The sequence below is a fragment of the Callionymus lyra genome, chromosome 5, assembly GCF_982586985.1.
Source record: "Callionymus lyra chromosome 5, fCalLyr1.hap1.1, whole genome shotgun sequence".
In the NCBI taxonomy this organism is placed as follows: domain Eukaryota; kingdom Metazoa; phylum Chordata; class Actinopteri; order Syngnathiformes; family Callionymidae; genus Callionymus; species Callionymus lyra.
In genome coordinates this window covers 25,007,901-25,021,094 of record NC_141822.1, presented here as the reverse complement: position 1 = coordinate 25,021,094, position 13,194 = coordinate 25,007,901, and the positions used below count along the sequence as shown (strand labels likewise).

Here is a 13,194-nt window from a genome sequence, read left to right as displayed (position 1 = left end):
CAATTGGTAAAAAGTAGCATGTTGTTGTTCGACAGTGACCAACACATCTGGCAGGAAGTCCAGCTGTTTTTTAACAAGACATTTCTTCTTGACCAAAGTTGGGCACCTGTGGCCAAGAGTGGCCTTTAACCTTTACAAACGGCTTAAAAAATACAAACTTTATATTTGTCAGTTATTCCCACCTTTTTACTTCTCTCATCCGACTAAACCATTCATAACTTGAGAAATGTTAGTAAATGAGATTTTATTTAAGAAAGTGAAATTCCGCAAATATTATATATTAACGTATTCTTTGGTAATAATATTATTTTTTATAATTTTTTCAGAACCGTCTCGAACGTCGTCACAGTTAATCCAAAACCAACGCTGTGATTTTACCCAGATTCCAAATGCCTTTGAAATCGTATCGTATTTTTCCGACCGTAGCAAGACCCTGTAACAGCAGCTCCTGAGACGAATGGTCTTCGAAACCGATGCTTACGACCTGGAGTCTTTTTCAATTAATTATAAATACCAGCAAAACCCGCAGCCGGGTGGAATAAACAGACATTGAGAGAGAGAACCCCCCTGGATGAAAAGCAAGGAACACAATGACACATCCCAAGCCATAACAAGCAGGTCCGAGCACGCCACACACCTCCATCCAAGTATTAATATCCATCACCTGTATATCTACACACCTGCACACACACACAATTACCCAGGTCTGCTCTGGGACATTACTTATTCCACACACACACACTTCAAACTGGCTGCAGTAAACACATTAAAAAAAAATGCACAAAAAAACAATATATATAATGCATTTAAAGGAGCAGGACACACACTTCACTGGCAGGGAGGTGATGCAGTTTGCACCTCTGTAAAGGAATGCAACACTGGATCTTTACTAGAGCAGCACACACGCATAAACAAACACTAAACCCTGTCCTGACAAATTCAAACACACACTAGAGGAAAAAACACGCGCTCACGGGGACGAGGGTGGCGTGAAGACATCGCAATCCATGTGTAGGTGTCTCTCGAGGCGATGCCGTTATTACTGTATAATGTTTATTTTATGTAATATTAAGATAAACAGAAGGATCCAGTGACAGTGTAAGGACCGCCGGTAGCTGCATCTTTCTCGCCGGCCAACTCGCGCCTTCCTCCCGCAACACTCGCAGACACGAGCCGCTGTTGAAGGACAGCGTTTGCTCCATTTTTTAAATACAAATATTTGGATTTTTTAAATGATCGGTAAGATTTGCTTCAGACCATAATAGTCACGGTGATGTGACATTGATCCGGGACGCATTTTTTTCCAGATCACAGTCCCCCAAAAAGAAGCGACAGAAAATAAGAGATATTTAAAGAAATGACATGGCGTTTTTTTTTTTTTACCGTGGGAATAAAAAAAAAAAGGCGTGTTTTTTCCACTGCATTACCGGCCGCATCCCCATTATTCATCACCCCGATACTCAGAGCCCTCGAGCCCCGCACTCACTTCCGAAGCTGCTCCCGCATCGCCGCTCGACTCGCGACACTCCGGGTCCCTTGGAAACGGTTTCTCGGGGGTTTCGACTGGAGAAGGTTTAGAAAGACCCTCCTCCTCCGCGCTCCCACCCAGCGTCTCAGAGCACCGAGTGCGGATCGTCCCCGGTAACCGTGCGGCGCGCGCGTGTATTGGAAGGATCGGCGAGATGTTCCTCTGCAAGCAGCGGTGGGTTTGCAGGGGGATGACTGGCCAGTGAGACGCGAGGTGTGAACGCGGTCTACTTCCGGCGAGGGCTTCAAAATAAAATCTAGACGAAACGGCTGGTGTACTGGTTTGCCTGAAACACAGTGGCTCCTAATATGAAAAAAAAACCTACTAAACTAGTCTACAACCAATCCTATAAATAGGATTTATTTAATGAAAGAAACATAAAACGCCCAAAACATTTCAGAACCTCATACATTAGTCCCTATTAAAGTTGCACATTTATTTATGTTTAATTTTCTTTAAAGAGTAGAGACAATTATTTATTAATTTGTTTAAGTTTGTCCATCCATCCATCCATCCATCCATCCATCCATCCATCCATCCATCCACCCACCCATCCACCCATCCATCCACCCATCCATCCATCCATCCATCCATCCACCCACCCACCCACCCACCCACTCTTCCATCCATCCATCCATCCATCCATCCATCCATAAAATCTCATCACTTTGATGTTGGATGAGAATTCTCTGTGGATTTTCTTGACATAAAACATCTATTTGAAAAAGACTTCAGATCATTTATATCTGAAATCACAACACTTAAACACACAGCTATAATCCTTTTTAACTGCCATCTGACGTATGTTGGATTTCTGAAAGGAAATTAAATGAATCAAACGTGTTTTTCCGAACGCATTTCTAACTTTAAAAGACAGGATTTCTGATATTCTAATGCCACGTGATATGGAAATGACTCGGCCTACATCATTCAAAATAACCAGAGTCACATAACATACATAGTTATCTCTCTGATGTTGTATGCAACATTATTAGCAGCTCGGTAGGTCTGAGGACAAATAGTATATTGAGTATCAATATTTAAGAATGAAATAACCAGTGATATTACAGCAACTCTTAAACCGAAGTCTGTGTTCTAAATAATTCAAACATTGCTTTATGTAGATGCACTTTTGATGATAAAAGGATATGGAATTTTACGGGATTAAGTGTATCTGGGGGAGATCTTTAACTCTTATCATCTTTTCACAAAATATGAAATAAAAATATATTTTGAAAGTGTATCAGTCCACAAAATTAAACTGTGTCATGGATTTTACATAATTCATATATCATAATATATACTCTTGTTTTGAAATCATGCTAATTTCCGGTCAGCTTTCTTGCAAGCGCGGTGCTTGACGCGCGCGGGGCGGAGCTGAGGCTCCCCTTCCCCCATCCCAGTGTTTCTGAAAGCAAAAGAGCCTCACACAGGCGAGGAGGTTTTTCACCTCCCTGACAAGTGAGAGGATAAGAAAGTGGAGCTCCTTGCATTTTCAAGGCACACATATTTCCACGAGAGAAATAAACACAGGGGTTAAAAAAAAAAGAAAAAAAGATGGAGAAAAGACTGAAATGCAGAGGAATAAAAAAGGTTCATTTTCTCCCAGGACAGCAGGCAGGAAGAGGGGGGTTTCTTTGCTTTGGGAACCAGCGCTGAGGACTTGAGAGAATGTAGGCTATGTTCCACCAGCACACAGGAACACTCTGTAATTTACAGGCAAGTCTCAGCGGTTCTCACTGCTATAGTTTTACCTGAGTGGGAGGGAAGGCTGGGAGATGGATGGTGATGTCCAACAAATCTGATGAATGCCAGGAGAGGGGAGAGAAAAATCCCCGGGAAAAAAATAAATAAAGAAGTGCCGGAGACATAAACTTCTTCATGTTGTCAGCGTGCACTTTTAACCTGTGTTTGCGTGACTACTGTGGGTGAGTGTGTGAAGGCGTGTGTTGAAGGATGTGTGCGGAGCTGCAGTGTGGGACACAAGGACACCACATTGACGACGTTTGAATGGAAGAAGACGTCAACATTTTGGTGACGACGTGGGAGAAATGTTCAGCTGTGATTGGCCGTCGGTCTATCAATCCGTCCGTCGAGCAATATATCATTCAGTCTATGATTCAGTCTATCTCTCCATGTATCCATCCATCCCTCCCTCTATCCTTCATTCCATTCAACCTCCCATCCATCCTACCATCTATACGTACAGTCTTCCCTCTATCTGTCCTGCTCTGTCCATTCTACCATCTATCCGTTCATTTATCCTTCTGTCCATCTAGCTAACTAATCGTATGTCGATTCACTCATCTAACCATCCGTCTATCTATCTATCTATCTATCTATCTATCTATCTATCTATCTATCTATCTATCTATCTATCTATCTATCTATCTATCTATCTATCTATCTATCTATCTATCTATCTAAGGTAAAAACTTTATTGATCCCTCAGGAGGTTTCCTTCGGTAAATTGTTTCTATCTATCTAACCATCCATCTGTCTATCTTACATCCAACCATTCGTCTATCTAACTATATTTCTATCTAACCATATATCCGTCGATCTAACATCCAACCATCCATCTATCTAACCATATATCTATCTAACCATATATCTGTCAATCTAACATCCAACCATCCATCTATCTAACCATATATCTATCTAACCATATATCCATCTAACCATATATCCATCTAACCATCTATCTGTCTATCTAACATCCAACCATCCATCTATCTAACCATATATCTGTCCAACCATATATCTATCCAACCATCCATCTATCTAACCATATATCCATCCAACCATATATCCATCTAACCATATATCTATCTAACCATATATCTATCTAACCATATATCTATCTAACCATATATCTATCTAACCATATATCTATCTAACCATATACCCATCTAACCATATATCTATCTAACCATATATCTATCTAACCATATACCCATCTAACCATATATCCATCTAACCATATATCTATCTAACCATATATCTATCTAACCATATATCTATCTAACCATATATCTATCTAACCATATATCTATCTAACCATATACCCATCTAACCATATATCTATCTAACCATATATCTATCTAACCATATATCCATCCAACCATATATCCATCTAACCATATATCTATCTAACCATATATCTATCTAACCATATATCTATCTAACCATATATCTATCTAACCATATACCCATCTAACCATATATCTATCTAACCATATATCTATCTAACCATATACCCATCTAACCATATATCCATCTAACCATATATCTATCTAACCATATACCCATCTAACCATATATCTATCTAACCATATATCTATCTAACCATATACCCATCTAACCATATATCCATCTAACCATATATCTATCTAACCATATACCCATCTAACCATATATCTATCTAACCATATATCTATCTAACCATATACCCATCTAACCATATATCCATCTAACCATATATCTGTCTATCTAACATCCAACCATCCATCTATCTAACCATATATCTATCCAACCATCCATCTATCTAACCATATATCTGTCCAACCATATATCCATCTCACCATATATCCATCTAACCATATATCCATCTATCTAACATCCAACGATCCATCTATCTAACCATATATCTGTCCAACCATATATCTATCCAACCATCCATCTATCTAACCATATATCCATCCAACCATATATCCATCTCACCATATATCCATCCAACCATATATCCATCTAATCATATATCTATCTAACCATATATCTGTCCAACCATATATCTATCTAACCATCCATCTATCTAACCATATATCTGTCCAACCATATATCCATCTCACCATATATCCACCCAACCATATATCCATCTAACCATATATCTATCTAACCATATATCTGTCTATCTAACATCCAACGATCCATCTACCTAACCATATATCTGTCCAACCATATATCTATCCAACCATCCATCTATCTAACCATATATCCATCCAACCATATATCTATCTAACCATATATCCATCCAACCATATATCCATCTAACCATATATCCATCTAACCATATATCTATCTAACCATATATCCATCTAACCATATATCTGTCCATCTAACATCCAACCATCCATCTATCTAACCATATATCTATCCAACCATCCATATATCCAACCATCCATATATCTAACCATATATCTGTCTATCTAACATCCAACCATATATCTATCCAACCATCTATCCATCTATCTCGCTGTCCATCTATCCATCCATCTGTCTACCTAACATCCAACCATATGTCTATCTAACCATCCATCTATCGGCCTATCTAACCATTCAACCAACTATCTATCTAACATCCATCCATCCATCTATCTAACCATATATCGGTCTATCTAACATCCAACCATCCATCTATCTAACCATATATCTATCCAACCATCCATCTATCTAACCATATATCTGTCCAACCATATATCCATCTCACCATATATCCATCTAACCATATATCCATCTATCTAACATCCAACGATCCATCTATCTAACCATATATCTGTCCAACCATATATCTATCCAACCATCCATCTATCTAACCATATATCCATCCAACCATATATCCATCTCACCATATATCCATCCAACCATATATCCATCTAACCATATATCTATCTAACCATATATCTGTCCAACCATATATCTATCTAACCATCCATCTATCTAACCATATATCTGTCCAACCATATATCCATCTCACCATATATCCACCCAACCATATATCTATCTAACCATATATCCATCTAACCATATATCTGTCCATCTAACATCCAACCATCCATCTATCTAACCATATATCTATCCAACCATCCATATATCCAACCATCCATATATCTAACCATATATCTGTCTATCTAACATCCAACCATATATCTATCCAACCATCTATCCATCTATCTCGCTGTCCATCTATCCATCCATCTGTCTACCTAACATCCAACCATATGTCTATCTAACCATCCATCTATCGGCCTATCTAACCATTCAACCAACTATCTATCTAACATCCATCCATCCATCTATCTAACCATATATCGGTCTATCTAACATCCAACCATCCATCTATCTAACCATATATCTATCCAACCATCCATCTATCTAACCATATATCTGTCCAACCATATATCCATCTCACCATATATCCATCTAACCATATATCCATCTATCTAACATCCAACGATCCATCTATCTAACCATATATCTGTCCAACCATATATCTATCCAACCATCCATCTATCTAACCATATATCCATCCAACCATATATCCATCTCACCATATATCCATCCAACCATATATCCATCTAACCATATATCTATCTAACCATATATCTGTCCAACCATATATCTATCCAACCATCCATCTATCTAACCATATATCCATCCAACCATATATCTATCTAACCATATATCCATCCAACCATATATCCATCTAACCATATATCCATCTAACCATATATCTATCTAACCATATATCCATCTAACCATATATCTGTCCATCTAACATCCAACCATCCATCTATCTAACCATATATCTATCCAACCATCCATATATCCAACCATCCATATATCTAACCATATATCTGTCTATCTAACATCCAACCATATATCTATCCAACCATCTATCCATCTATCTTGCTGTCCATCTATCCATCCATCTGTCTACCTAACATCCAACCATATGTCTATCTAACCATCCATCTATCGGCCTATCTAACCATTCAACCAACTATCCATCTAACATCCATCCATCCATCTATCTAACCATATATCGGTCTATCTAACATCCAACCATATATCTGTCCAACCATCTATCCAGCTGTCCATCTATCCATCCATCTGTCTACCTAACATCCAACCATATGTCTATCTAACCATCCATCGGCCTATCTAACCATCCAACCATCTATCTATCTAACATCCATCCATCCATCCATCTATCAAAAAATCTGTCATACTGACCATCTATCCTCCTATCTAAACATTCATCCATCCATCCGTCCATCTAACTATCTCAGTTTTATTCTGTCCATCCATTTATTAGTCTATCCATCTATCAATCTGTCTGTCCTTATATCCATCTTCCACCCATCTAATCGCCCATATATCTGTCTGTTTATCCATTGAATCATCCAATCCATCTTTATGTCTTTTCATATATCAATCCATCTGTCGAGCCATCAATCCGTCCGTCTAACAGTCTGTCTACTCATCCATGCAACTTTTGAAATCAGAAACAAAGTATTTAGTCTGTAACTTTCAAAATCGGATAAAGGAAACCGTTTACAGCCGAAAGAACGGTGACACTTGATTCATTGTCCAATCTTAAAGGACAGTATTTTTAGCCGCGAGTTCATTTTAGTGTTAAAGGTACTCATTCTTGTAAACGCCTGTGTGTGTAGGTGTGTGTGTGGTCAGCTGACACTCACAGAGTCTCGGTCATCACGTCAGGTCCATCTTTATCTCTGCATGTGAAGAAAAGAACCTGTCACTCTCCTTCCCCTCCTCCTTTTCCTCCGTTTCACCTCTATCACTTTTCACTTGACACTGTGCTCACACGCTTGTTCAGCCAAGTCTTCAGAGACACTTGTCTTGCTCACGGAGGCAAGGCAGACATGCTAAGCTGCTAGTTGTTTATTACAAAGCCTGCATGTTTTAGTGCGGATGAAGCAAGAAGTTAAGGGTTAATAAATGACTGCGTCGAGTTAAAGGTGGGCCAAAGGAAGATCAGAGAATATTTTGACAAAAACAAAGTCATTTCTTTACCTCTGCTCGAGTGAAAACATGTAATACCAGACAATTACTATCTCTTACTCATCGTCTACCTCTTGCTGGACTAGCTGAGGTACATTCAACCTCATAATTGCTGCCCACAACAAAATAATAAGTATTATAATGTAAATCTATTACGTCAAATTGAAACTCTACACCAAGAACAAGCTGTTGCCTCAAGTGGATTTCGTGTGTTATGGTTTTGAGGAAGGTGTTTAACAGCAAGAAGACAGAGTTAGCTCCCTATTTTCCAGTTACTTTAGTTTACACAATGAACTCCGACAGGTAGTTAATGTTTATGCCACTTTAGATTGTTTACTTGTTTTTCTGTAGACAGAGTAACTCAATAAGTTGTAAATTGCTGCTGAAGTACTTTGACCAAATAAACAAAACGAAGTTATAAAACAATCCAAAAATTAATGAAAAGTTTCCACTTTAATTTAAGAAAATGTTTTGCTATCGTCCATTTGCAAATGACTTGGGATATCTTGATGACATTCCTATATAATCCTTGATAACTTACCCCACTAGGTGTAGGTTAAATTCCTGGTCAGGTCAAGTATTTTATATTTGACTTGAGCCAACACGTATTTCACAAAAGTTTGCTGTGTTTAATAAATACATAATAAAATATCTTCTTGTCAGGGGTCTGGTTGCTTCAGTGCTTTCCTGGTGTAGATACTGTATGAGCTCAACACTATTTAAGATTAGATCTCCAGTTAAAAGTAAGAGTCAGGATGATTTTCATTCAACTAAACCAATAATAATTATAAATCAATGTTTTATTATAACATTAATGTAATTCACAAATCTGAACATGACTTATCTACATATATTTTGGTTCTGTGAGAATTTCTTTTAGATTTAATTTCAGGTGAATGTTGTAATACATATAAAGAAACCTTTTTTTAACATAAATTTAAAAGCATTATATTTAATTTAAAAAAATGGCTGATGAAATCTGGATCAAAATGGACAGTTTTGACCAAGTATCCATTCACTTTATTCACCATCGTAAATAAAATGAAATAAATCAAAAAGTGCTGTCAAGATCTGTCTGGCATCAGCCATCGTCCATCAGAAACAGAATTATGAAACAAAATATTGCAGCAAAACTATTTAACCCTGTCTGCCGAATCTTTTTTTTACAAATCCCTCTTTGCTACGCAGGGTGGCTTTTACAAAAAAAACCCATATAAAAACAGTTAATATTTCCTGAATGACAGGACAATCCTTCAGGGCCGACATTGCAATTTCACCTGTCAGACTTCATTTACACGGAACTGTACAGAAAGTAAACAAGACAGGGTCAGTTTTCAGCTGGAAGTCGATGCTTTTAGCTCTATTCCTCCGAGATGAATGGAGGCTCAAACCTGCTCTGACTGCACCTCCGCTCCAACATTTCTACTTGTGGGTTTTTCACAGGGAAAAAACTCAAGTTGTTCGCTGCGTTGTAAATGACTTTGAAGCTCCGTAATGACCAAGCAAACACATGATGTCAGCACACTCATTAAAGCGTTCATTGCTGTTAGGAGGCTGCCATGGTCACTTCCCAAAGCAGCAGTAACACAGATGCTCAACAAATCCTGAGACATTTTGATAAATGACAATAAAACACAGACATTCTGTCCGCTTAAGCTGAGAAAAGTCTCCAGCGCTTTGCGACCTTGACTTTCTTACATGGTGAGATCTATGAGTCACTTCTGCAAATGTGGCTGTTGGCGAACAATGAAAGCTTTTGACCTGTTAGTTGGATTAAACTATAGGAGTTAAAAGCATGAGGAAACCACAATGTTAATATATTGAAATCTGTCACTCGAAACAAGTCTATGCTTGTCTGGAGTGGTCCGGGTGCACACAGTTCTTGCACTTACTTGATGTAGTAGGGCACGTTGTTCGGGGAAACGCCTTGCTCAAAGGGGCTCTCAACAGACCCTGCTGACAAAAAGGAAAAAGAAAAAGAAGGGTCAACAACAAACCACAGCGCTGACTCTAATTTTAAAACTGTCAACAAAAGCACACTGTTCAGGAAGTGTTTGTGTAGCTGCTAGCAAAACACATCATGTGGCCAAAAGTTCTCTTCAAAGTAATAGAAGTGAAAAATGAACAGCAGCAGAAAACAAGAAATATGGCTAATTATCTTGCTTATTTTGCCCACGAGAGTTGGCGCATAAAACCATTAACACAGACTTTGCTGTTTGGGAATTGTCAGCACAGTTGGCTCACATCTGCGGCCAATCAGCTCGCGCGGCAGCAGCTACCCGCCCCACCAGCAGAATTGTGCCCCACAGGTAAAATGGTTCAAAACAGAAGGAATGCATCATGGGGCGAGTTTGAGAAAACACACAGTGTGCATTAATATAGCAGTGTGATATGAAATTGATTTGTTAGAATCACCCACCGCAGCATAAAGTTCATTGTGACTTCTTCTTCATCGACCCTTGTGGTTTATACAACATTGTTTATTAAAACATTTTAAATTTATAAATCTTAAATTTAAACCAATCTTCACCTAGAACCTGCGAGTCACAAACAGCCAACTTGCTTTCTTAAAATCCATTTTCAATTCCCCACCAGAAAAAAACACTCCTACCCTTATAAATCCCATAATGCACTGCTTCAATTGAAGCTCTAACTTTTGAAATAGTTCTCTGTTTCTAAATAAAACACAAACCAGTCAGTGAGTTTACAAAAACTTGCTTTTTATAACGAGTGATGTCATGAAATGCTCATCTGTGGCCTGCATAACTACTCTGAACATGAACTGTAATAAAAAGCACTGATGAGGAACAGCAGTTTATAGAGTCTACATGTTGAGATCCTTTATTAGAAAAAATTGGCCAATCTGCCATCTTTGTTGAGTATCGAAAGCATTATATTTATGCAAAGAAATGCTACTTTACGTAAGTGGTTACCAGAACTTATTTTCTTTCAGAATATCTTGGACACAAAAGACTTACAATAACAGAAAATTTTGTCAAAGGACTGTCAGAGGAATTTGATTTAGGAAAGATTGAGCCACGCAATTTTACTCATACTTTCTTGCCCCTTGTGTGATTAAGTTTTTTACACCTGATCTAGCAGGTTACATGTTTTGTTATGGTGATTCACAAGAAAGTGTGTTTTGAAAAGACCTGCTTGTGTCATTGATTCAGCAGCTGATGCGTTTTTTAAAAATGTTTTTGGATGAAAAAGTCATTTAACTGTGTGTTGGAATTCAGTGTCGGTATTTTAAGTCTGGTCAATGAAGCCGAAAAGGTTGTTGCTCTGACTTGCTGACTGCTCTTTAAATTGTCTATCAGCAAGCTGTTGAAAAGCCAAGATGCTTCTTTTTCCTTTTGTCCTTTCATTGATCAGAATAAACACACACAAACACACAATGTTGAAAACAAGCAGGACTTTGGTTCCTCACGAAAATACATCATCACTAGCAGAAATTATCTGATCAACAGATGCAAATTCAGTTTGTTACATTTTTTCTCCTGTGAATGCTTCTTACCCAGGAAGTCTTTGTGAGCATCTGTCAGCTCCTTCAGATGTTCTGTGATGCCAATCTGTCAGAGCGGGAACCAAATAAACATTCATTATATTGTCAAATACCAAGTGACACAAGTCAGTTTGAAGACAATCTAAAAGAAAAGCAATATTTTCCCCAAACATGTATGAATCAACTGAATGACATTTAGGTATATTCTAAATTATAAACAAAAAATTGAAGCAATGCCTCTTGTGCAGCCAGTTTAATGCTGAAATATAACCAAAAAATGGGGAAAAACAATATTCACCAAAACATTTTGATTTTGTTTTTTTTTTATATTTAAATTTGATTTTATTAATGCCACTTGTAGCACAAATCTAAATTCTGTTTTCCTTTTTTGTTTATTTAAGGTAATTTAAATAAAAAATAAATAAAGTAAGAAAATAGATAAATACAGGATAAAATATGACATTTAATTCAAGATATGTTTACATATCAGGGCCGGGTCTAGACAGGCATGTATGAGGGGGCAGCCACAAATCTTGAGGGGGCATTGTGCTGTTACTTACTTACTTACATGTAAGTTTGAGGGGGCACAACATTTATTTGAGGGGGCCAGGCCCCCTCTTGCCCCTGCCTAGACCCGGCCCTGTTACATATTATTCATTTCTGAAATCATCTTAAGTCTTAAGTAAATTTTTTGCAGAAGATATAGTCATTTAATGTTATTAAGTTGAGATTATTGCTTGTCATTTTTAAATATATAAATAAATATTACTTATTTAAATGGTAGTTTAAGTTATTTTTCTCTTCCTATAATAACCAAACAGCAAACATAAAAAAGTAAACATGTAAATTACGTCACACTAACAGCCAACTTTATGAAAAATTAAAGGAATAACATATCAAAATTATTACGATGGGCTGCGGAAAAACCGAAACATGGAGAATGAAATCCAGGCGTGAATAAGTGAGAGATATGGAGGCGACGGCGCTACAAGCATGGGGGCGATAATTCAGTTTGCAGTGAAGAAATTAGGGGATGTGTTCTCCGGTGTGTCTCCTCTGTGTCTCTAAATGAGCTGTCCATCTAGATGGAGTCGAGATAATTGTGCCAAATCAGCACCACTGTGTAGGTACAAGAGCGGAGCACAGGGCCAATCTGTTTCACTTCTGGATGAAAGTGATCCCAAACACTGGAGAGTACAAGATGGAGCGCAGGGATGAAAACAGACAAACAGGTCCCCAAGATGCACTTTAAATATAGGTGGCAATTTCAAAGATGGCACAACTGACAACGCTTTCCCACGATAATGCAACTCTGAAATGGTCGGTAACAACATGGTTCTGTAGGTTCACGATC

The 13,194-nt window shown here is 37.9% G+C and overlaps 1 protein-coding gene across 3 annotated transcripts in view; it reads right to left on the bottom strand.

Moving 5' to 3' along the window:
- The window catches only part of dmd (dystrophin), a 235,127-nt gene that overhangs the window by 31,125 nt on the left and 190,808 nt on the right, over positions 1 to 13,194 (bottom strand). For 2 of the 3 annotated variants that reach the window (XM_087791572.1, XM_087791574.1), the window contains 2 exons: positions 11,853 to 11,907; positions 10,228 to 10,291 (listed from right to left, as the gene is read on the bottom strand). In XM_087791572.1, coding sequence (XP_087647698.1) covers positions 10,228 to 10,291; positions 11,853 to 11,907 — 119 coding nt within the window. Of the gene's footprint in view, positions 1 to 8,010; positions 8,047 to 10,227; positions 10,292 to 11,852; positions 11,908 to 13,194 lie in introns of all 3 variants that reach the window. The other variant, XM_087791573.1, reaches the window with a different exon arrangement.